General features: G+C 52.4%; 1 protein-coding gene across 3 annotated transcripts in view; it reads left to right on the plus strand.

The window, feature by feature from the left end:
* The window catches only part of SYNE3 (spectrin repeat containing nuclear envelope family member 3), a 90,568-nt gene extending 66,545 nt beyond the window's left edge, over positions 1 to 24,023 (plus strand). For all 3 annotated transcript variants that reach the window (XM_079914424.1, XM_079914423.1, XM_079914425.1), the window contains exons 9-18: positions 729 to 911; positions 1,853 to 1,996; positions 2,867 to 3,001; positions 6,319 to 6,480; positions 6,608 to 6,780; positions 7,227 to 7,356; positions 8,880 to 9,041; positions 10,488 to 10,637; positions 11,638 to 11,676; positions 21,478 to 24,023. In XM_079914424.1, the coding sequence (XP_079770550.1) occupies positions 729 to 911; positions 1,853 to 1,996; positions 2,867 to 3,001; positions 6,319 to 6,480; positions 6,608 to 6,780; positions 7,227 to 7,356; positions 8,880 to 9,041; positions 10,488 to 10,637; positions 11,638 to 11,676; positions 21,478 to 21,678 (1,479 nt within the window). In that variant the 3' untranslated portion in view covers positions 21,679 to 24,023. The remainder of the gene's footprint in view (positions 1 to 728; positions 912 to 1,852; positions 1,997 to 2,866; positions 3,002 to 6,318; positions 6,481 to 6,607; positions 6,781 to 7,226; positions 7,357 to 8,879; positions 9,042 to 10,487; positions 10,638 to 11,637; positions 11,677 to 21,477) is intronic.
* The last annotated feature ends 6 nt before the right edge of the window (positions 24,024 to 24,029 follow it).

Genomic DNA, 24,029 nt, shown 5'->3' on the forward strand with positions numbered 1-24,029 from the left:
TTGGGGGCAGGAAGAGTGCATGTAGGCTGGGAATGTGGTCAGGGGAGGCTTCCTGGAGGAGGTGGGGCCTGGGCTGTGCAGAGTTCAGGCTGCCTGCTTAGGAGCCAGCTGCCCATTACACAGGGCTGCTGAGTCCCCTTTTCCTCCCCTTCTGCCCGGTGAGCTCCCACACATCACGACTTCACTCAGGTGCCACTTCCTCTGGGAAGCCTTCCAGAATTTCCTCTAATCATGATCCCATAGGCCCTTAGCCCCTTCGAAATGTCCCATACACCAACTGGGGGATGGCCCACTGCTGTCGGTGATAGAGGATCACTGAGTAGAGGATCAGACTGGTTAGTTTGGGGTTCGGCTGCAGTATGGACGGTCAATTTTGGGGGGCAGCTGGGAGGCAGCAGGCGGTCAGGAGCTTCTGGGGTTCAGGTGAGCACAGTCAGTGGTGGGGGATGGAGAGGGGACGGATTTCCAGAACACGTAGGAGGTAGAATTCTTGCTCAGGCTTTGGTAATAAGATGGATGTGGAGGTGAGAGAGGAATCAGATTGACCCTGACATTCAGGGCCTCCTACCGCCCTCCTGCCAGCCCGTTTCTCCTTACGTTTGCTGCTTCCTTGGAAACCAGCACCAAGGCCCAGCCTCCTGGGCAGGCACAGCCAGAACAGGTGCGCTCCTGGCCCCATCTCCAGCCTCATCCTGCCCTGCGGCTCACGGAGGCCCTGTCTCCCCTAGGCGGCCCTGGCGGAAAGCTCCCGCCTGAAGGAGGAGCTGACGATGCTGCAGCTGAAGAAAGACCTGCTGGGCGGCATCTTTGGCCAGGAGAGAGCCACGGCCCTGCTGGAGCAGGTGGCAACTTCCGTGAGGGACAGAGACTTACTGCACAACCGGCTTCTGCAGAGAAAGAGCAAACTGCAGGTGAGCCCCACTGGCGGCCCTCAGCCGTCGACCCAGCCCTCCAGGAAGGGCAGCCCTGCATCCTGACCCCAGCTCTGCCACTGGCCACCACGTGGCCCTGGACATATCGCTTTGTCCCCCACGACCTCAGGCCCCTCATCTATCATCTGGGTAGGATTATGGCGCGATCCTTCTCACCTGTCGGCCTCCCACCTCTGCCCCCAAATTCCCTTCTTCACTGATCAAGTCAAACTGTTTTCTGCAAAGAGCTGGGGACTGTCAGATAAGAAAATGCAGAGAAAAACACTTGTAAACTTTAAACCGCTGGAGAGCTGGGAGCTAGTATTATTAGGGACACTTTTAAACGGCCACACGAAATCACAGACATAACATGGGATGTTGTGGCCAGTTTCTTTTAGGTAACAAATGTTTGCTGAGCGTCTAATAATGATGATGATGAAAGAGATGGTCTCTGGGGCACTGACCAGGGGCCTGGCACCTGCTAAGAGCATTACATCCCTGGCCTGATCTAATCCACGGAGCAAACATTTAGCAAACATTTGAGGGTTCGCAGGGCAAGTGGTCTCTGTTGCAGCTTCTCAACTCTGCCGCTGTAGCATGAAAGCAGCTGTAAATGAATGGGTGTGGCTGTGTTCCAATAAAACTTTATTTACAAACACAGGCCCCTGCTGGGACTTGGGGTGTGTGGTAGGAGATGTAGTTTGCCAGCCCCTGTTCTAGAGGCAGAACAACTGTTAGGTGAGGGCACTACGGTCCTCAAGGAGGGGAGTCAAACACCTCAAGGGCTCCAGGAAGGCTTCCTGGAGGGGGTGGCGCCTGAGTGAGTACGAGCCAGCCAGGAGAAGGCTGGAGATAGAGCAGCTAGTCTGTGAGTGTCAGGTTGTACCACTGGGAGCCTGAGAAGAAAGCTGATTTGTGTGCTGCCTGTTCTGTCTCCGCAGAGCTCACTCGCTCAACACAAAGATTTCGGAGATGCTTTTGATCCCCTGCAGAGAAGGCTCTCAGACCTCCAAATCAGGGTCCGTGCTGAGAATGGGCTTCAGCGGGACCTTCCTGGGAAACAGGCCCAGCTCTCGAGGTTGCAGGTAAGAGGTCTGTCGGGCCTGAGTCACCTCTACTCAGATACTCAGCTGTGCCTAGAAGCAGCCCCCTGCAGTAACAGTAACCAGCAAAGCAGCGGCCAGCCCGATATTTAGACCCTCCCTTGAGAACTGACCTTTCATCTCAGATGAATCTCTGCTGATATACCTGATGGTTCCTGGCCTCAGCAAGGCCTTTAGCACCTCCAAATGGCTGATTCTTGAGCCTAACAAAATGATAGGCTGTCCTTTTGCTTACTCCATGGTTCCAAAGTCTAACGTGAATATTTACTTTTAAAGTTGCCTCACTAAGTGTTCCTAATGAGTCCAGAGGCCTTCAGTTAAATAAATGATTTGGGGATTAAGAATAAATGTTTGAAAACACACTGGACTGTACGTAGGCTGATCATGAATAATTGTTGGCTACGTGAGGAGCTTGCCGGTTTTTAAAATGCACGTGAAACAACAATTATCTTTTTAAAACCCAGGCACAGCTCATACATAACTGGGAATGTTCTTTGGAAGGTATTAAAAATGATGCATTTGGGGCTTTAAAACTAAAGCTGAGATGTGATTTTTCATATTAAGAAGTGGTCATCAAGTCTGAGTCCAGACGTGAGTTTGTCCCCCAGAGATGCCTTCTGGTCTTTAGCAGTTTATTTTCATGGTGTCTCAGAATGTTTTCATCTCATTTTTAAAATTCTCACCAGTCCTGAGAATGGGCCCATCAGACAGCCATATGGTGCAGCGGATGGAGAGGGGGAGTCCCACGGTCCCGGGACCCTCCCAGTCTCTCCCACTCGGAGCCCCCGCCCTGATCAGCTTCCACAAGGAGAAGCGGAAAGCGCGCTCCACTCATTCCTTCCTCTCCTGCAGGGGCTACAGGAGGAGGGGCTGGACCTGGGGGTGCAGATGGAGGCCATGAGGCCTCTCGTCCAGGGGAACTCCCACCACCAGCACAGAATGGACCAGCTCTCCTCTGACCACCAGACCCTGCACAGGTCTCTGGAGGTAAGGGGCCAGCAGAGGGTCTGTGCTGTGACAGAGACATCTGACACTCCTGGGGACCTCCTCCCTCTTTTCTTCCTTTGTTCCTTCCAACCCTTCTTTTTCTTTCTCCCTTCCTTTCTTCCCTTCCTCATTCATTCAGGAGCACCTCAATTACTGAGCACCTCCTGTATGCCAGGCAGTGTCCTGGGCTCTAAGGATTGAGGCAGCGCGAGCAGGACAGCCAAGGCCCCTGCTCTCCTGGGTTTAAGTTCTGGTGGGTAGATGAACAACGGAGTCAGCAACAAGTTAAGCATACCATTCCACATGTGCCGGGAAGCCAAAGCACGGACCAGGCTGCACACACGCAGCAGTCCCCGTCACGTTTGTGGCGGTAACGCCAGGTTGAAAGGTGGGTCCTGGTGGCCGTAAGCCCCGTATGCAGTGCCCTCTAGTGGCCACCTGGATCTTGCTGGGGTCCACGCAGGATCGATGCCCCTTTGGTGGTGGGACGGCCAGTAGGTGTGGGTAGTGGGATGGCTCCTTCAAAACTGGCCTGAGGACAAGTTGAAATGCAGGCTCCAGCCCCACCCTGACACCGATTTAAATGGCGTCCTGGGTCTGCGTTTGTAACAAGTGCCCCCGGCGTGCAAAGCCAGCTGTCAGGCAGCCACAGCTCAAGAACGCTAGTCTAAGGCAGGGTTCTCCACCCTTCCGGACCCTGCATGCCCTATGTTAATAACAAATATTCCTGACATCTTCTTTGCAACCCTGAATCACAGAGTTACCTGCACAATTTTAAAATTTAATATAACGCTTTTTCTATTATGAAAAAGAGAAATAAAAGGAGAGTAATTATAATAAAATAATGCCTTATAATAACCTATAATGGAAAAGAATCTGAAAAAGAATATATATATATATATATATACACACATATATATGTACATATAACTGAATCACTTTGCTGTACACCTGAAACGTTGTATATCAACTATACTTCAATTTATAAAATAGATAAAATTTATTTTTAAATAAACCACTGGTGGCGCAGTGGTTAAGAATCCACCTGCCAATGCAGGGGACACGGATTTGAGCCCTGGTCCGGGAAGATCCCACATTCCGCAGAGCAACTAAGCCCCTGCACCACAACTACTGAGCCTGCGCTCTAGAGCCCGCGAGCCACAACTACTGAGCCCACGTGCTGCAACCACTGAAGCCCATGCGCCTAGAGCCCGTGCTCCACGATAAGAGAAGCCACCGCAGTGAGAAGCCCGCGCACCGCAACAAAGAGTAGCCCCCGCTCGCTGCAACTAGAGAAAGCCTGCGTGCAGCAACGAAGACCCAACGCAGCCAAAAATAAATAAATACATTAAAAGAGAAAAAAAAGCCTGTGTCATAAAATAACCTTTTAGAAAAATAAAATAAAATAAAATAATGCCTTTTGATGAAGTAGGTACTCCAAGAAGGCTACACCAAAGACATCGGAGGTGGTCAGACTGCACTCGCTCTACGCAACAGCTACAAATGCCTCTAGTGATGAGAGTGCTGGAGTAAGACTCTAAGCTCGGGTCACGATAAACAGCTTTTTCGTCTCTGTGGACGTCAGTAGGACATGAGAAGACCTCGCGAGGTGTGGGTTAGCTCTGCATTGTTGGTCTTAATCGAGGCATAAGGTCTGGATGAATGCATTTAATTCCATTTAATAAATTAAAAGCGTGTGGTCTCAAGGTTGGGGCCGGGAAAGTAGAGAAATAGGTAGGAATCACTGTGCTTGCTCTTCAGGGGCCCGCAGAGCCCACAGAAGCAGCAGACATCAGCTTTCACGCCTACATCCAAACGATGAGCTAATGGATTGTTATAATAATTAGAAGAAGTATTAGCTGAGCATCGCAAGGCTTGCAAAGTGGTGATATTCCATTTCTCTCATACTTCTTTATTGTTTAAATGCTTCTTCAAAGAAGTATTGCCCTTCTTTTATTATTTTGGTGCTCGGTGCTTTTTAAGTCTAGTAAGTTCTAGTAAGTCCTTCCCCCGTAGCCCAGGAGATCTTCCTGTCCCCCGGGGGGGCACATACCCCATTGCGTAAGGCATTGCGTCTGATGTTGGTGCACAGGGGACAGGAGGAGACGGTAGTAGTGACAGTGCAGGGAAGTCCCCAGCTTCTAGTGGCAGCCAGTGGTGTCAGCCAGTGTCTGGAATGCAGGAAGGCAGGCCCTACGGTGGCCCAGCAAAGAATCACAAGGACCTAAACTGAGAATCACAGCAAGAGAGGGGACCACAGACCCTGGGGTCTGACTGGCCTGTGGTGGGCTGAGAGGGAGGGGCTTCGAGGGTCTCAGGCTGCGTGACCAGGAGGACAGAGAATGGTTACTCTGCTGGATACAGCACCCACCTTTTGTGGAGACAGAGATGAACAAGGTCCCAGAGAGCTGAGCCATGATTGACTCACGGGAGGGGAAACAAAGCAAGACCATTTGAAACACTTTTTATCAAAGTAAATCATATACAGAAAAGTGAACATCTAATTATGCAGCTTAATGCATTTGTAAAAACAAAAAAAATCTGCGTTACCAGCACCCAGATCACAGCACAGAACAATACCTGTCCTCGTGCCCCCTCCAGTTGCTGCCTGACCCCTGCAAGTAACCCTGACCTTCGACTTGGCACGGCATTGATTGGGTTTGCCTGATTTTATACGTTACTTCAAATGAAGACAGCGTATTTCATTTTGTTTCTGGCTTCTAGGTCTCCACACGATGGCTGTAAATCCATCCGTAACGTTACACTAGATTGTTGTGTAGATTGTTCGTGCCGGCTGCGGCGGAGGTGACCTATTCCCTCCTGTGAATGTACCTCAATGCAGTTATCCATCTACCACTGACAGGCACTTGGGGAGTTTCCAGTCTGGGGCTCTCACCAGTAACAGCACACACGTGCCTTTTGGTGAAGATACGTTCACATCTGATGGGTTACACGCAGGAATGAAACGGTTGGGTCATAGGGGTGCCTGTGTTGGGTTTCAGTAGATACAGACCTACGGTCTTCCCAAGTGGTTGTACCAGTTTACGCCCAAACCCGTGACGGACGTGAGCTCCCATTGCCCGCACCCTCACCCAGACCTGGTACTTTCCATAAAAGTAGGACAGGCTTATAAGCACTTTAAACCAGAGTTGGTCTTTCTGGGGTAAATTCCTTGCGCTGTGCAGAAGAGAAGACCAACCGCTCATGATCTTGGCTGGATGGGGAGCCCTGGGGGCCATCCTCCCCTGGGGCTCCGGCAGGGCTGAGGGTCCTGCAGGGTGAGGTCTCAGCCTGGGTCCCCCGGGGCTGTGCTGCAGGACCTTGTGGACACGTGCCGGCAGAGCGTGCGGGAACATTGCACCTTCAGCCACGAGGTTTTGGAGCTGCGACAGTGGATCTCCATGCTCACGCAGAAGCTGGAGGCCCACCGCGTGGACACGGGCCCATGGGATGCCCAGTCCCGAGAGGTCGATGTCGAGGTAAGAGGCCTCTCCCCACAGAGAGATTCTGTCCCCTGCATCCCAAAAAAGCAGGTTTGGGGAGCAGAGACCCTCCCCCCTCCCCATTACCTTACTCTGTGTGTATGTGTGTGTGTGTGTCCTTCAGAAGCTGCTGGACGAATTCCCCGCGAAGGAGGCCCAGCTGCCCCTGATTGAAGCACGCGGCCGGCTGGTGATGGAGAAGTCTTCTCCGGAGGGGGCTGCTGTGGTCCAGAAGGAGCTTCAGGAGTTGGTGGAGTCTTGGGGGGCCCTGAGGCTGCTGAGGGGAAGCCTGCTGAGGTGAGAGGGCTCCCGACTCTGCGCCTGGTCTTGGACAGCCCCCTTCCCAGCCAGGGAGAGCTCAGCCGCGCTCCTAGAACAGAAGGCTGGGGTCTGGGTGCCAGGCGTGGCCCAGCTGCCTCCAGGCATCTCCAGGCAATTCTAAGTAGAGGCACTAAGAGCGAGGAAACGCCTCAGCTCGGGAATTAGCCTCCAGCCCCTCCTGGCTTGGGCCTCACCTGCATCGATGGGTATATGCACCTTGATGACAGTAACGTGAGTCTCTAGCAGGAAACTGGAGATGCAGGTGGCCTGGGGAGGTTCTGACAAACCCGAAGGACAGGCGTGGGCTTGGGAAGACCAGAAGTCGGCCCCCACTGCCTGGTGCCCTGATTCTGTTCCTTCTCCTGTGACCCGGGGAGTCCCCATCCCATCACCACGTTGACTGGGCTGGTTTGTCTTCTCAGCCTCATCAGAAACCGGCAGCTGCAGAGGATGGAAGTGGATTCGGGGAAGAAACTGATTTTCACCAACAACATCCCAAAGACTGGGTTTCTCATCACCCCCATGGATCTTATTTTCCGACACCACCGTCAGGTGAGTCCGTCTAGTGGGGCTTCCGGGGAGGGACCAGATCCCGAGTCAATTGATGGTGGGAAGCTGTCTCCAGCAAAGTCCCTTCCCTGCCTGGGGCCACATGCTCCGCTCAGGACTGGACCATGTCCCATCTCAGGTGAGCCTGTCCGGTAGTGGCACAAGAGCTGCCTGTGCCACTGGACAGAGGAACTCTGAGACCCCAGACCCAGGGGTCCCCACTAGGGAAGGTCCCAGGCATCCCTCGGGCAGACAGGCCCTCACCCTCAGAAACCCCGGCTACTGCCTTTGCAGGGAGGAGTGTCGGGGTTGGAAGCTTCCTGCTGACCCCAGATGCAAACGGAAAGCACACAAGATGGGTATTTTTTGTGCCCTAAACTGTATTTTGTCAAAAGAACTAACCTACCTACATAGTATCATCCGTCCCTTCCCTTGAGTGGCTTTAAAAAACGAAACCACATTGGAAAGAAACCCATTCCTTTTTCTTCAAAGACAACACGTCCATTCAGTCGTTTTCCCATTCATTCTTTCATTTCCCCATCCAGAAAGCACTTCTGACTGTTACTATGTTCTGAGGACTGTGCTTGGAGCTGGGACACAGCTGTCAATAAAACAGAGACACTTCCAACCCTCAGAGAACGTAGAAGCCAGCACAGAGCTTTTCAGATTGTCATGGGCCGCCAGATCGTGTTAAAAGGCAGATTCTGATTCAGCAGGTCTGGGCTGGGGCCCGTCACTCTGCATTTCTACAAGCTGCCAGGAGATGCTTAGGCTCCTGGGCCTCGGAGCACATTTTGAGGAGCAAGGAAGTGGGAACCACAAGGCAATAGAATAAGGGTTTACGGAACATGCGTTTCTCGGAGGCAGAGGGGCCAGGCGCTATGGCAGCCTGTTGCAGAGTGATGTGACCTGGGGTAGCGACGCCCTCCTGGGAGAAGGGAAATGTCGGGGGATCCTCACGGCCGAGTGGGAGTCGAGGAGAGGAGTGGAGGGGGTGCATCCCACGCGGAGGAGGCCATGTGTGCAAAGACCGAGGGAGAGGGCACCGGCGCCAGGGGCCGAGAGCTCAGAGGATGGGGCAGGTGGCACGGTCTGCAGAGCCAGGCAGAGCCGGAATCTGAGGCTCTCAGGCCACATCAAGGAGTGTGAGAGGCCACTAAAGTGTATAAGTGAGGCTCAGCTGAGTGGCCTTGCATTTTAGATAGATCACTCTGGCCGCATAGCCTGGGGGGGACAAAAGTGGCAGAAGGTGACCACTGTTATAGACATTCTGGTAAGGGATGATGCTGGCTGTCTCCAGGAGACCAGGGAGGTGACGGTGAGGAATGTCCTTGGCCCCTAAACATGGCCACATTGAGTGGAGATGCATTCCTCATCCCCGCCCCCCCCCCACCCCTAGGTGTCTCTTATCACCGTTTGGGCATCCTTGGCCCCACCCCTCTGCTCAGATGGAATCCCCAGGACATGTGGCTAGTGGACTGTTTTCAAAAACGCTGATGTGTTGGTTGTGCTGTGCCTTCCCGCAGACAAATGTGCTTCAGGAGGAGAAAGACAGCTGTGAAGATTTCTCCCAGCTCCTGAGGAGCTTTGAGCACTGGTTGCAGGTGGATAATTCCAAGTTGGTTAGAATCATCGCCATGAGAACTGCCACCGCCAAGGACCTGAGGACCAGAGAAACAAAACTGCAGGTTTGTTCCCAAGGAAAGGCCCTGTTTCCGAAGGATTTGCCCCCAGAGATGTGCTTGTCGCCAGGGAGTTCTAAAAACAGGAGCACATACATAGCCCTTGAGCTGTTCTGGCTTGTGTATAAATAATAGTTTTTAAAACTTTTTTGCCTCAGGGCTTCCCTGGTAGCGCAGTAAAGAATCTGCCTGCCAATGCAGGGGACAAGGGTTCGATCCCAGGCTGCGGAACAACTAAGCCTGTGTGCCACAACTACTGAGCCTGCGCTCTAGAGCCCACAAGCCACAACTATTGAAGCCCACGCGCCTAGAGCCCGTGATCCGCAACAAGAGAAGCCACCGCAATGAGAAACCCGCGTGCAGCAATGAAGACCCAACGCAGGCAAAAAATACATAGATAAATTTGTAAAAAAAAAAAAAAAAAAGAAGAAGAAAACTTTTTTGCTTCCAATATTTTAGAAGAACCATCCATTCGTTCGTCTCTTCATTCAGCCTACTGCTGTAGTCCCCAACTTGGAAAATATCACCACTCATCACAATTCTTTTATCGGTTAACTCTTGCTATGGAACAAGCCATTCCAACAGTTTGTAGCTTAAGAGAACAACTGTTTATTTAATTCATGATTCTGAAGTTTGGCAGTTCAGACTGACTGAGGTCAGCGGGCATCGCTTCTGATCTTGGCTGGGTGCCCATATTTGTAGACCAGCAGGGTGGCTGTCCTCTGGAGCTCGGTGGGCTATTCGAGATGAGCACGAGATGCACCACTCATCTCTTATCCTCCTGCAGGGCAGCCTGGGCTTCCCAGAACAGAGGCAGGGTCTGAGAGAGCAAGTGGGGGCATGCAGGGCCTTTTCAGGCCTAGGCTAGAAACTGGCACATCATCGTTTCCCCTGCATTCTGTTGGACAAAGAAAGTCACGAGGCCTGTTCAGATTCAAGGGGAGAGAAAATAGACTCCACCTCTTGATGGGAAATGTTGCAAAGTCATGTTGCAAAAGGCGTGGATGTGGCAGGGGGCTGGAGGATTAATCCATCTACCACAAATCTTTCTCCTTCTCCCACATCGAATTAGTCGCCAAACCCTGCTTGATTCCACCCCCTGGGTTTTTGTCGTTTGTTTCCTCACTACCACTGTCTTAATCTAGGCATTTATCATGTTTGACCTTGACTATGACAATAGCCTCCAAGCTGGCCTCCCTCCTTCCTGTTGGGTCCGCATCTCAGTAATGGCTCATTCTGTAGCCGGAGTGACCGTTCAGAATCCTAAATACGACCTTGTCTTCCCCCAGTGAAAACATTTCAGTGTAGCGTTCAACCTCCCGAGTTTATCACGCAGGGCCTTATTCTGTGGGCTGCCTCTTAAGTGAAATCTGAATGGCTCCTCCGGACCAACCAGGTGGGACCTCCTCGGCCATTTGGAAGGCACACGTGACCCTGTCTTTCTCCCTCTAGGAGCTGGAGGCTCGGGTACCAGAAGGTCAGCATCTCTTTGAAAACCTCCTTCGTCTCAGGCCAGCGAGGGGGTCCTCAGATAAGCTGGAGGATCTGCGCTACCGGTGGATGCTCTACAAGTCCAAACTAAAGGACTCCGGCCACCTGCGTGTACGTGCTGAGGATGCACAGGTCCCAGGCCCTGGGGAGACACAGCTGGGCCCGCATCCGCTCTGCCCCATGCCTCCACAGACCAGGCTGAGGGGACCACCCAGAGAGAGGAGACGGAGACTCATGGGTCCTAGGCGCGTGACTTGCGATGTGTCATTTGGCCCTCCTGCCACCCATGGAGGCTGGAGCTCCAATAACGACAGCTTTGCTACTTACCAACCTGAAACCGTGACGTGCATCGTCCCATTCCGTGCTTACAGCAGCCCTCTGCCGGAGTAATTGGCAGCTCCAGCCTCCAGAGTGGGGCTGAGACTCTGAGAGTTAAAAAACTCACCCAAGTCCACATGGCTAGGAAGGGGCAAAGCCAGCACTAAACGCACCCTGGTGTTGGAGGCATGACAGAGGGAACGCTGGAGTGGGACCTGCGATCTAGGCCCCCTCCTCCACTAACCTGCTTGTGACATTGAGGAAGCACCCTCCCCCTAGGCGCCCCCAGGTCTCACACAAAACAATAACAATAGCTAAACTCATAACAGTCTTTATTAAATGCTATGTCCTCATTACGGCACCGTTATTAGTCCCTGAGAACTGATAGGGAAACTGAGGCACGGAGGTTAATCCAAGGACAGGGTGGGTGGCCTCCTGGGGCCCTTTAGGCCCTCAGACCCCAGACTCCAAGCTTTGGGGCTGCAGCTTTTCTGGCCCTGAAACAGCCATGTCGGCCACTAGGTGTCACCCCAGCCCCAGCCAGGTCAGCATGCCCGTGGCCTTGGCCCAGGGCTTCCCAGACAGGATCCCCACCTGGGCCCCATGCGCGTTAAAAAGCTCATTAAATTGAATCACCTGCTGGTTCAGCCTGTCCAGATGACCACAAGTTTTAAAGAAACACTCCCCTGACAAAATGAATATTCCATTACAGGCTCTGCTGGGATTTAAGTTTCACTCACTTAACTTCGTTTTTTTTTTTTTTCCCTTTTCCTCTCCTTACCTAAAATAACAGACGCAGAATTCTCCAGGGGAGCCGACTGGATTCCAAAAGGTATGGTGTCTGCCATCTGCTCCACACAGCTAGAGGGCAGGGCGTTTGGAGGGTTGCTGGGCCTGTGATGCTGGGGCAGGACCCCTGGGCTTTCTGGAAGGTTCCATGAGGTCTGAGGGACGTTTCTGGGGAATCGGCTCTGGGCTGCACAGTGCTGGGCCCCCGGGGGTCCTTGCTGTCAGGGATGCACAGTGTTCTCAGCTGTGACAGGACACGGGAGGAGTGAGCAAGGACACTGCTGTGACAGCAGTCGTAAACTGGGACGGTCCCAGGAAACCTGGACCACTCCGGGTCACTGGACCTCGCGGCCACCTGAGTAGTAGACGGGCATCCGGGGGGGACAAAAGAGGAAGGGGTGAAGCACTCAGAGCCCCTCCCACGGGGCTTGCAGGCCAAAGCAACAACAGTAACAGCAGTAATCATGGTAATAATGAGGAATTAGAATTATTACTCTACATGCCACGTGTTGACCATCCAGTGTGTGCCAGGTTCTGTGCCAAATCGCGGTGAGGGCGTTTCACTCAACTGTCCCCTAGACACCCAGCAGGCATCGCTACCGCCATGTTAAGCATGAGGCAAACAAGGGAAGGCAAGATCGGAGTGACATGTCCAGTCAGGGCGCACGGCTCCTGAGTGCCCTCTGGCCTCTGCCTCCTAAGCCCACACGTAACCATCCGCTCTGTGCCTTGGAGAAAGCATCCCTGGGGGCTGGAGACTCTCCCCACTTCTGGAAAAGTCCCGTGTAAATTGGTGTCCCCAGCGCCACCTTTTCTGAGAGCACGCTTGTTGTCCTGACAAGCGTTGGCTCATGACGTGAGCCTGCAGCCCGCTCTACTCCAAAGAGCCCCGGGGCCACGAGACCTCTCGGGCCCCGCAGTCTGTGTTCCCAGACGCTCTGTCCACCTGACTTCTTGGTCTCCAGCTGGTGTTCATGGCTCCATCTGTGGGACGGCAGGTGTCCCCGGGACTGGCTGGGGCAGTCACAAGACCAATGCTGCGCTCTGGGCCTGGCGTCCACCAGCTTTGCGGCCTCGGGCAAGTTGCTTTGACTCTTGGGGCTTACTTTCCCCATCTGTAAAATGGAACCATCAGTGCCGACTTTATTTACTTCATGAACGAATTTTGAAGATCATGTGAACTGTTGTTCGTTCTTTAGAGGAGACCGGAAGCCCTGGTTTTCCCCCCTGATTTAGAAGAACAGAGGGCAGGAAGGCAGGGTGGCGCACACAGCCCAGCCCGTGACTCCTGGTGGCACAGGGGGGCTCAGGGCCCGGCGTCCAGGCTGTCTCCAACTCCTGCTCTTCAAGCCACTCTGGTTGGGAGTCCCATCTATGTGGCTCCAGGCCAGAGTCCAGGGGCAGCCATGTCTGGGTCCTGTGGTGTTTTTGAGTAGGGGGGCGCTTGGCTGGCTGACACCAGCCCTGCAGCGCAGACTCAGGTCCCTGGCAGCCTGAAACCGGTTCATGGGGAATGTTCACCACCCTAGGTTCATTGACCGGCTCCTCATTCGTTCATTTCACAGATATGTACTGAGCACTGACTTTGTACCAAGCACTGTTTCAGGTACTGGGGATAGCTCACCAGAGCAAAGGCCTGCTCGGGGAGTGCTGGGTGGAGGGGTTCGGGAGAGAGGCTCACACCCACAGCCGGTGTTGCCCGCACGATGTCGAGTCTCTGGCCAGGGACCGCCCAAGGACAGCAGGGGCTTGAGGTCTTTACAGCTACAGGGTTGATCTTATCTATGACTGTCCCATGTTGGGCACAGTTTCGTGGGATATGCAAAGCAGGCAGACTCTAAATGGCTAAAAAAAGTCTTCTTATTCAGGCTTCATTTAGAAACAAATGGATGTGTGAAAGTTTGAGTTCGGTGCTGGCTGGCTTTTGAGCTCATGGGTCTCAGCCCCCCGTGAAGAAGCAAGCAACTGGGAAGCCGATCTGCAGAGGCCATCTGGGGTTCCTTTATACGAGCTTGTTTCAGCACAGATTTCTGGGTCCCACATCCAGAGTTTCTGATGCATTAGGTCTGGGGGGGGTGCCTAGGATCTGCATGTCCATCGAGCTCCCAGATGACGCTGTTGCTGCTGGCCCGGGGACCAGACTTTGAGAACCGCTGCTGTACGCTCTGGATCTGAGTCCAGGATCCACCATCAGTGTGTGTGACCGTTGGCGAGTCACTTAACCAGGGTTTTCCAAGGAATAAAATGCGGGTCCGCTGAACTAATAGTTCTTATCGTAAACCAGCAGATTCTTAATTGCCACGTAAATGAGGACCGAGGAGGGTCTGCAGTCACTGCCTCTGCTTCCCTTCCCGATGGCAGAGGGATAGTGCCGCTTCTGGGGGGAGCAGTGGGGGGGGCTCCTCCCGCTGGTGCGGCTCTGGTGTTGTTTGGCTGGGAGGGGTGCGCACATGCGTGCGTGGGGCTCCGCACATACACACGCAGGTCTGACAGGTAGAAAATAGGTGCTGTTTTCCGAGGTTGTAATCTTGCCAACTTAAAAACATTCCATATATTAGTTTTAGTCCAAAGGGAAGGGGGGGAAAAAAAAGAAAACCCTGCCCCAAAGCTGATTATTTATGAGCAGTTGGCTCTCCACACTTTTTTTTCTCTCCACACACCAAGCCACTGAAAGCTCCAACTACGTCAGTGGCTTCAGCCTGCTTGTTTATATAAACAGAATAATTAAGATTTATTAAATTTGCAGCTGCCTACACACTGGCCAGCTCAGTGCCACCGGATACGTCTGCTTGAAGCAATCAGACACATGAAATGTCACTGCTTTTCGAGCTGCTGTTGGGCTGTGAGTCGACTGAATTCCTGCGCTGGTACAGGGAAGGGGTCCTACCTGAGACAGCCTGTTAGTTGAGGAGCAGATTTGCCAATGCTTGCCTTTGCCGGCGTGCACTAGGCGGGGCCACATGCCCGTGTGCAGGCATGGAGAGCAGATTCCTCCCGGGCGTCCCATGCTGTGGCCTCTGGGTGACGGGTCCAGATGGTGAGAGGCTCGAGAGTGGCATTTTATTCACAGGTTTTAGACTCATAATTATTCACATTTTCACCTCTCGGGAATGGGGTGTCCTATTACAATCTAGTTTTTCCAGCGAAGACTGGGGCTTACTTTTTTCTGCCACCTGGGACACTTTCCACCTGAGATTTCTTTAAATTAAAATCTCTCCTTGGAGGTTGAGTTTTGTTTTCCATTGGACCACACTGATTGTGTCAATTTAGATGACCCACCTCTGGGAGCTCTGGACTGAGGTTCAAATTCTCAGGGTAGACTTTATTTCCTGCCCGCACGCAGTGCCACCTGGGATTTCCTTGCTTCCCCTTTCGGTGGGGCGCGATTAACCCTCGGTTCCCCCTGACCCTGAACGCATAGCCCCGTGTGGCCCCGGCATTAGGTGGGATCTCCAATCAGACGCTCCATCTTGGTTGTTGGGTCTCTTTCTTTCTTAGCGGTGTGTAAAATAGTGCTGCACCTTACATTCAGCGTGGTAGAGCAGAAGAAATATTGTAAGACCAAATCTCAGAACTCACTAAATCTCTTAGTGAGTTTTCCACGTGAGGCAATAACTTTCTCTCACAATATCTATGCTTTTTTTTCTCTTCATTTGTTAGTTCACTTTATTATTCATTCAATAGCTATGGTTTTAAAAAATCATCACTATTAACCGGAGTTCATAGTTAATGTTAGGGTTCACCTTTTGTGTTGCACATTCTATGGGCTTTGACAAATGTCTGATGACGTTGCAGTGTCGCACAGAATGGTGTCACTGCCTCAACCTTCTCCCAGCTCTTCCTCTTTATCCCTCTCCCCTCCCCCAGAGCCCCAGCAACCACTGATTTTCTTCCTTCTTTCACTTAGCAACGTGCACTTGAGTTTCCTCCATGCCTTTTTGTGGCTGATACTTCATTTCCTTTTACACAGAATAACATTCCACTGTAGGCATGTACCATTTACAGTCTTTTATAGCCTTTTCCGCAGTCCAGGATCCAACCTAGGATCACACGTTACATTCAGTCATCCCACCTCTTTAGTCTCCTCTAAGCTGGGACCAGTCCTCAGTTTTTCTTGACCTTGACCTTCTTGAGTACAGGCCAGATATTCTGTAGAATGTCCCTCACTTTGGGTTTCCCCCGTGTTTCCCTGCTCTGCATTTCTGGAAAGCATATCCCAGAAGTGATGCTGTGTTCTCAGTGCGTCTTATTGGGGACATGTGATATTGACACACCCCCATATTGGTGATGCTGATTCTGATCACGTGATGAAGGTGATGACTGCCAAGTTTCTCGCCTGTGAAACTGCTCTCATTTCTTTTATAATTAATAAGAACTAACTGCTCAGAGACCCTAGAAATACAGCGCCTCTTTCTTACATGGTCACATCTACCGGGTTCTCTGGGGCCTCTTTCCCTCTCACGACTCACTCTCTCCGCAGCAGTTCCTTCCTGCCGTGGCTTTGTTCCCCAACTCTAGGCCTCTCTCTCTCTCTGGTCCACCTCTGGTCTGGGTCTCCTTCTAGCTTCAGTGCCAAGGCCCAAGCTAGATGTGGGATGTTTACCCGGGAGACTCCTCGACTCAGCGTGTCTAAAGCTGACCTCACCGTATTCCCTGTGTCCAGCCAAACCCCGTTCCCCATATCAGCAAAGCATCCTCACTACCCAGTCTCCCAAGCTGGATGCCTCTGGGTCACCCTAGACCCTCCCTGACCTGGGTTCTGTCCTAGACTCAAAAGAGCCTGGTCATGGATGGATCTCAGATGAGGAAAGATAAGGGAAGGAAGGAAAGGGAAGGGGGCCTTGTGTCCATACATCTGCTGCTGAATGGGGCTCTGTCCTCTCTTGAGTAATAATAAGGTCACTCCTCAGTCTGATCATTTCATCCAGAGGTTCTTCCCATCAATCACCAAACCACCTCCAAAAAGCCAGCTCAGACCGTCTCATCTTCATCCTCCCCCAAACCAAGCCAGGGGGCTGGAAAAACACAGTTCTGTTGCCTGACCATCGCATGCAGGGCTGGCCCAGTAGGAGATAACGTTAACCCCACCCCACCCCAGCCTCTGCCCTCCTGTGCCTGGGTGGGAGCTCTCCGCCGCCTCTGAGCATCCTGGGGAGTGAGTTTGGGCACCAAGAACTTGGTGACGAAGATATCCAAGGTGCTGTGGGCAGGACCCAGCCCAAGATCTGTGATGTCCTGAGACTCCCTGTACCAGTCAAGGAGACGCAGCTCCCTGCTGGGGGTTCTCGAGGAATGCCAGTGGGAGCAAGCCAGCCAGCATGTGGCTTGGCGTCTGTCAGAGGGAGCTTCAGGGACTGAACTCATTGCCAAGTGAGAGTCTAGTGAGGGGCATTGGTGCCGGTCCATCTTGAATAGCCAGAGAAAAGCTGGCCCCTGCCCATCACCTTGAGCTCTTGGCGCTGGCCTGGAAGCGTCTTTGTGCTGGAGAATGAGACCGATCTAGATCCTGGGAAAGACCCTGCAAGCCCGAGTGGTGTTGCCGTGGGACTCCCATACCCAGGGCCCTGGGTCAGGGTGGGACCAGCTTCAACAGAGGCCCAGGGGGACTTTTGTCATTGTTGCTGCTGCTGCTTATGAGAAATGCCGCATGGGATGGTGGGAAGAGCCTGGCTGTGGAGCCATGCTGGCAATCTGAGCCTGTCCGTGTGACCTTGGGCTGGTTATTTCCTGCGGACTCAGTTTCTTCCTCTGAGAAATGGGTACAGGGTACCTCCCAGAGCTGGGCAGGAGCTCAGGAAGCCCGTGAGTGAGGAGACGAGCTGAGCGCGGGGCTGGGGTGTGCTCAGTGTTGTTCATTCACGTGTGGAGCCCAGATGCTCTGGGGGAGCCATCAGGACAGCGTGGACAGTTCACTGACAGGTCAGTGAGTGTCTGTGTGGTCACACCACAGGCACCGAGGGAGGAGCAGATGGCCAGATGCACAGGAAGGGAAAGAGCCTCTTATTCATTGTTTCGTTCATTCAGTAGGTATTTACTGCACATTGCTGAGGATACAGCGATGAACCAAACTACTGTAGACCCTGCCTCCAAGGAGCCAAGGGGAACACAGACTTTAAGTGGTAACCCAGAGGAAAGGCATTGGTGCCGTGAGAACGTGGAATGGGCCTTTTTTTGGTTTAGAGGCAGGGAAGGTTCCCCTGAGGAAGCGACTCACAAGTTGAGATTAGAATGATCGGTAGGAGCTAACCAGGTGCATTGGAGAAAGGGGGGAAATGGGTCTTCCAGCAGAAGGGATAACCTGTGCAAAGGCCCTGTGGCAGGAGGATCTGAGGGCCTTTAAGGGGCCAAGAGATGGCGTTTGGGGAGAGCAGTGTCTTCCTTTCTGATGGGGCTGAGGAGGTTGATAGTGTCCGATTCTTGGCACCCCGGGTGCAGGGGGAAGCTTAGGGGTCTAGTAGAAGCTGCCCATCTGCCCTGGGCAGTTGGAGGAGTAAAGGAATGAGTATTTGCCAAGGACCATTGGCATGTTGGCTCATCATTTGCATGTTGAGCGTAAGCTACATTGCTCTATTTATCATTATGACTCTGGCAGGCAGGTGTCAGTCTCCCTTTGCCTTGACAGATGGAGGCACTGAGGCTCAGAGAGGCTGAATGACCTGTCCTAGGTCACACAGCTGGGAAGTGACAGGGCCAGGGTTAGACCCAGGACTCCAAGCCTTTTCTTTCCCCCACATCCTTTTTCTTCAATGGCAGAAGATTAAATCACATTTACTGTGATAAACTCATCTTGCCTGAACTCCTCAAAACTGCAGAGTCTCAGGTTCGTGGGAGATATTGGAGGACTCAAGCATTTCATCACCCTCCACAGCATCACCCGTTTCCTCCCCACCACCATGTGCTATCAACGCTCTGCTTCCACACCCTAAGGAATGGGGAGCTTATCACTTCCCGAGGAAGCCCCTTCTCTCTTTGGATAGCTCTAACAGGGCAGGACACACGTAGTACTTTCTATGGGGAAACTGAGGCACAGAGAAGCTCCCAGATCTGGGAAGAGCTGAGATTGTCAATTTCTTTGTTGGCTTCTTAGACAGTAGTTCATGCCTATTTGTGTGTGTGTGTGTGTGCGTGCACACATTTGTTTTCTAAGCATTTGAGAATCATATTAAAGTGTGTCTTCTATTTTAAAGGGCATTTTAGAATTCAGGTCCCTCAAAACGAAGACGTGAGCTCTGTGTGAATAGACATGGGGCAGGCAGCAGGACTCCTTGAAAAAGATCACCCCTTGTCAACACTTGTAAATGCAAACATGCTTTGGACCTTCAGAGTTGTTTTCTCCAGCGGATCGTGGCCAAGGCACAGCTCCTGACTTAAATAAGCAAAGTGTTAGCTCTGAGAAAGGAGAAGCAAACAGGACCCTTAGACACAGATCTCCACTTGGGAGACCACTAATCACAGGTTTTCAGTTGTGGTGTGAACCCAGGCTAGCGGGGGGGCCTACATGTTGCCTCGCCCTCTTTCCCTCTCCTGGGTGGGTCAGAGATTTGGAATCGGGCAAAGTCAACATGAAGTGTCAAAGAGTCAAGTTAGAGCCCCCAGAGACTGAGGCATTGCTACACGAGTCGAGTAGGTGGGTAAGAGCACGTGGCAGCCAGGTCTGACCCAGCCTGGCAGCTGTGGGAAGATCCTGTCTCCTCTGTGGACATCGTTCAGCTATTTTGACTTATCTCTCTCACACACACACACACACACACTCTCTCTCTCTCTCTCTCTCTCTCTCTCTCTCTCTCTCCTGAAGTCACTGCTGAGATAAATGCAGCCAGCAGTGCTTCTCCACTGTGTGGGTTATAAGAAGTCTATTTCTACAAAATCAGTGTCTAGGGCCTTTGGAGTGAGAACACCTGAAGTTGGAGGCATAGGGTCAAGTGTTATCAAGCTGGAGGAGATAGTTGGGGCAGGAGAGTGGGTGAGATGACTCAGGTATGAGAGGTAGAGAGAGAGAAGTGCTCAGGTCAGAACCTCGCAGAAACACCTGCGTAGTTCCTCTCAGCGTCATCCCCGCCACCATCAGCATCACTATCATCATGCCCATCCTCCCCAGCATCATTATCACTATCATTATCATCACTTGACTTGGTACCCTGGAAAGTGAACCTTTGGTTCTTCAGGGAGCCAGTAGGTATATTCTATAATAATAGTACTAGTAAAAAAAAAAAATAATAAAATAATAATAGAACTAGTAATAAGAGCGTATATACTTTTTTTAAAATTTATTTATTTATTTTGGCTGTACCAGCTCTTAGTTGCGGCACGCGGGATCTTCGTCGCGGCATGCGGGCTTCTTAGTTGTGGCATGTGGACTCTTAGATGTGGCATGTGGACTTCTTAGTTGCGGCACGCATGCGGAATCTAGTTCCCGGACCAGGGATCAAACCCAGGCCCCCTGCCTTGGGAGCGTGGAGTCTTACCCACTGGAACACCAGGGAAGTCCCAAGAGCATATATACTTTTTAATTGGTGTATAAATGTACTTTGCTTTGAGTCCTCACCACAACCTGGAGAATGGGGGTAGGTGTTTTATCTCCATTTTGCAGAGAAGGAAACTGAGGCTTAGAGAAGGTATTGACATAGCTAGTGTGTGACAGAGTCTTCACTGGAGCCCAGTCGGCCAAGCTCCTGAGAACTGGGCCCCTGCCCTGCACCGTGCTGTATCTTGAGTGTGGGGCCTCCGCTTTACGGGGTGGCCAGCTCTTGGCTCTGCACTCCCGTGAAGTTGCAACCCAGCCAGTCCCTCTAGAATTTAGGAAATGTCCTGTGGCTGCTTTCATGGACGTCGCAGCAAAGAAACCCATTAGACGTTTGGACTTGTGAGATTGGCATTCAGGTGATATTGAGGGTGTTGATGATGAACAAGGAGAGGGAGGAAACGAAGAAGAAAGAGGAAGAGGAGGAGATGAAGAAATTGAGATTATGGTGGTGACGGTGGTGACCGTGATTTAGATGGTGATAGTTTTTGTTTTCTTTTATTGTTATTTTTTCAAACCCTGTGTCAAGGGCTGATGTTCAGTAGGTTGCAGTAAGGGAGCTGATCTGCTACTTATGAAACGCTGACCCAGAAGTAGGTCATCTTCAAACGGTTTACATTCCCCATGAATGTGTCTTGTCATGTGTCTTGTAATGGGTGAGGGCGCAGCACCCTTTCCACCAGCACCCCTGTTTCCTGGGAAGAGGGGGGCTCCACACTGGGGCACGTGGCGGGGACAGAAGGGAACTGGCCAACTGGGGCCCTGCAGTGCTGCTGTATGGTTCTGCCTGTGCGGGATTCTGACTTAGAGGTCTTTAGTCATAATCCCACAGATGGTAGCTTCACCGCATGGGCCAAACACATGCACCAAAGATGGTGATCGTAGTAGTGATGCGTAATAATAATGGCAGCAGCTTTGAGTACCAACTCTGCCAGGCTCTGTCTCATTGAATCCTCACAACAACTCTGTCAGGTAGGTGCCATGATTCCCCCTATTTATAGATGGAAATCTGAAGTTTAGCGAGATTGAGTGACCTTCTTAAGATTCACACCCGGGACTCTTATAACCTGGCAAAGATTTATGTAATCATGGACAAAGCCTGTAACTTTTTTATCCTCTTCCTTTCTGAGTGGTTTGAGAAAACTAGAGATCTTTGTTTCCGGTAGAACTGACATTAGTCCCACTTCACAGATGGGAAAACAGAGGCCCATGCGGTTGGAGAGTCCGCCCAGAGCCACTGCTGCTCCTGGGTCATCCCAGCCCTCCCTTCCCGAGCCCACGCTCATCCGGAGCCCACTCACATCTCCTGCTTTGGTTCTGCAGACCCAGCGGTGGCGAGGGCTCGGCTCCCTCTGCCGGAAGGTGTGCTGCGTGGCGCTCCCCCTGCAGCTGCTGCTGCTGCTCTTCCTGCTGCTGCTCTTCCTGCTTCCCGTCAGGGAGGCGGACCGCAGCTGCACGCTGGCCAACAACTTTGCCCGCTCCTTCACGCTCACGCTCCGCTACGACGGCCCCCCGCCCACCTAGCCCCCTGGCGGCGCTCCGGGGACTTTCTTCTCCAAACTTCCATGTGCCCCAGCCTCCTCCAGAAGATGCTGGGGAAACTGGAAACAGGGGCAGGCCAGAGCCTGCCGGGCTGCATCCATGTAAATACTGTATTGATGTTCCCAGAGCAAAAGTACTTTTTATACAGTGTTGTCTTCGTCTATTTATACTAAACATGTTCTGTGTGGGACTAGGGAATAATGCATAGCATTTTTATATGCTCTCTATGTAAATGCTCAGTATGTATGATTTCATATATGACCTCTATTTGTCTTTGGGAAAATTCCCAGCAGTGTTTTTGTCCAGTGGGATCTTGTGGCATTTTGGCCTTGGTCTGCAGTCAGCCCTGGAGAGCAGGAACAATAACAGGTCGCTTTTATGACCACCTCCTATCCAGAAGCCAAGCCCTACCCCCAGATGTTCATGAAGAGGACTCTGAGCTGTCAGCATAGAAGAACAACCCTGGCCCTCATTCAGAGCCCAGTGACTCTTAACTCTAGGTACAGTGAGAACAACCATGCTTGTCTATGTTTTAGAATGACAGCAGATTAGATGCTGTGGATTAGAAGCAGAAAGGGTGCCGATCCCAGGCAGGCTCAATGGCAGCAATGAAAAGTGGCAAGTGATAGAGTGAAATTAAGGGAGGAAAAGAAGAACTCCGAAGAGCAGACCCAGAACTAAGAAAGCACAGCAGAGGGCTTCCCTGGTGGCGCGGTGGTTGGGAGTCCGCCTGCCGATGCAGGGGACGCGGGTTCGTGCCCCGGTCCGGGAAGATCCCACATGCCGCAGAGCGTGAGCCATAGCCACTGAGCCTGCGTGTCCGGAGCCTGTGCTCTGCAACGGGAGAGGCCACAGCAGTGAGAGGCCCGCGTACCGCAAAAAAAAAAAAAAAAAAGAAAGAAAAAGAAAGCACAGCAGAATGGGGACCTCAAGGAGCCCAAACAGCCCAGACCAGTGATGAAGGTTCATGGTCAGGACAGTGCGTCTTCAGGGAATGGTTAGATCATGCCACGTGTTCTCTGCTCTGTTCAGGGAGAAAATGAAGGAGAGGAAGCTTATTGTTAAGCTTTCCACGCAGAATGATGAGCACACTCTGTGTGTAGCACCCACCTGACAGTGCCAGGGAAGATGTGTTACCTCTGTTGCTCTTAAGCTGGGTTTTTCATCATCTATGACTCAGGCTGAAGGGACAGAGGGGAGCATCTGCCACGCCAGGGTCCAGAGATCAAGGGTCCAAGGTAGAGAGTGGAGGTCCGCCGTGGAGCTCAGCCTGTCTGAAGGGCTCTCCCTCCTCCTCCCAGAAGGGACTTTGGAGAGAGGTGGGTCCTGTGTCCCACACATGTGCCCCCAAGGGACCCAGGGGCCAGGCGCCCCACCAGGCCCCCTCTGCAGGGGCTTGGCAGTCGGGCCCATGAACCACCTGGGACCTGAGGCTGGAAATACATCCCTTCCTCCCCGAGGAATTCTGGAATGGTTCCTAAGCGCTTCATAACTGGATCATATTTTCCCTAAATCAACACAAAATTTTCCTTTTTAAAAAATGCTTAGTTCCCACTCTTTACAAATTGCTTTTGTCTGTTCAGCTATGCATAGGAGACCAAGAAGGGATTCCTCAGGCCTTTGAAATCACAGTGTTATAGACCAAGAAAGACCTTTAAACAGAGGGGAAACCGAAGACCCAAGAGGGTCCAGACCCCCAGCACGTGCCGCTGCCCCCTGCTCTCTGGAGCACACGGACCCGTCCTTTCCAGCGCAAGTCCAGCCTCAGCACAGCTCTCAGCGCAGGGACCCCGGCGTCCCCGTAACTAGAAAGAGCTGGACATCCACAGGGCAGGAAAACAGCGTCACCGAGAAGGGCTCTCAGCACTGACTCAGAAAGCACACTTTTCTCCAGATATTTAGAAACCAAGCCACAAAGCCGTTCTCCACAGGCGATCGCTTTACTGGAAAATCAGGGGCTGTGTGAACCAAGACCTCAGGCCCAGGCAGCTGAGCCCAGATGCCCACTGGGTTGCATTGGTCCAGCCCAAGAAGGTCAGCGCTGTGGCCAGGGCCTTTGAACATCTCCTCTCCCACTCTCCCACTTCACAGCGAGCAGGCAGCGGCCCAGAGAGGGGAAGCAACTTACCCACAGCCACACAGCAAGAGATGGCCAAGGCCAGAGCTGAGCCTGGTCACCGCTACCCCCAGGCGGCTCCCTGCTCGCGGTCGCCCCATCCCCCCACCCCCATCCGTAACTTCAGAAAGAAAAAGCTCGAAGGATGTGAACACCGTTGTGTCCTGCGTGTGGGCTCGGGGAGAAGTGTAATGTGTGGGCTGCTGGGTGGGAGTGT

This window comes from Stenella coeruleoalba (assembly GCF_951394435.1).
Source record: "Stenella coeruleoalba genome assembly, chromosome: 2".
Classification (NCBI taxonomy): Eukaryota; Metazoa; Chordata; class Mammalia; order Artiodactyla; family Delphinidae; genus Stenella; species Stenella coeruleoalba.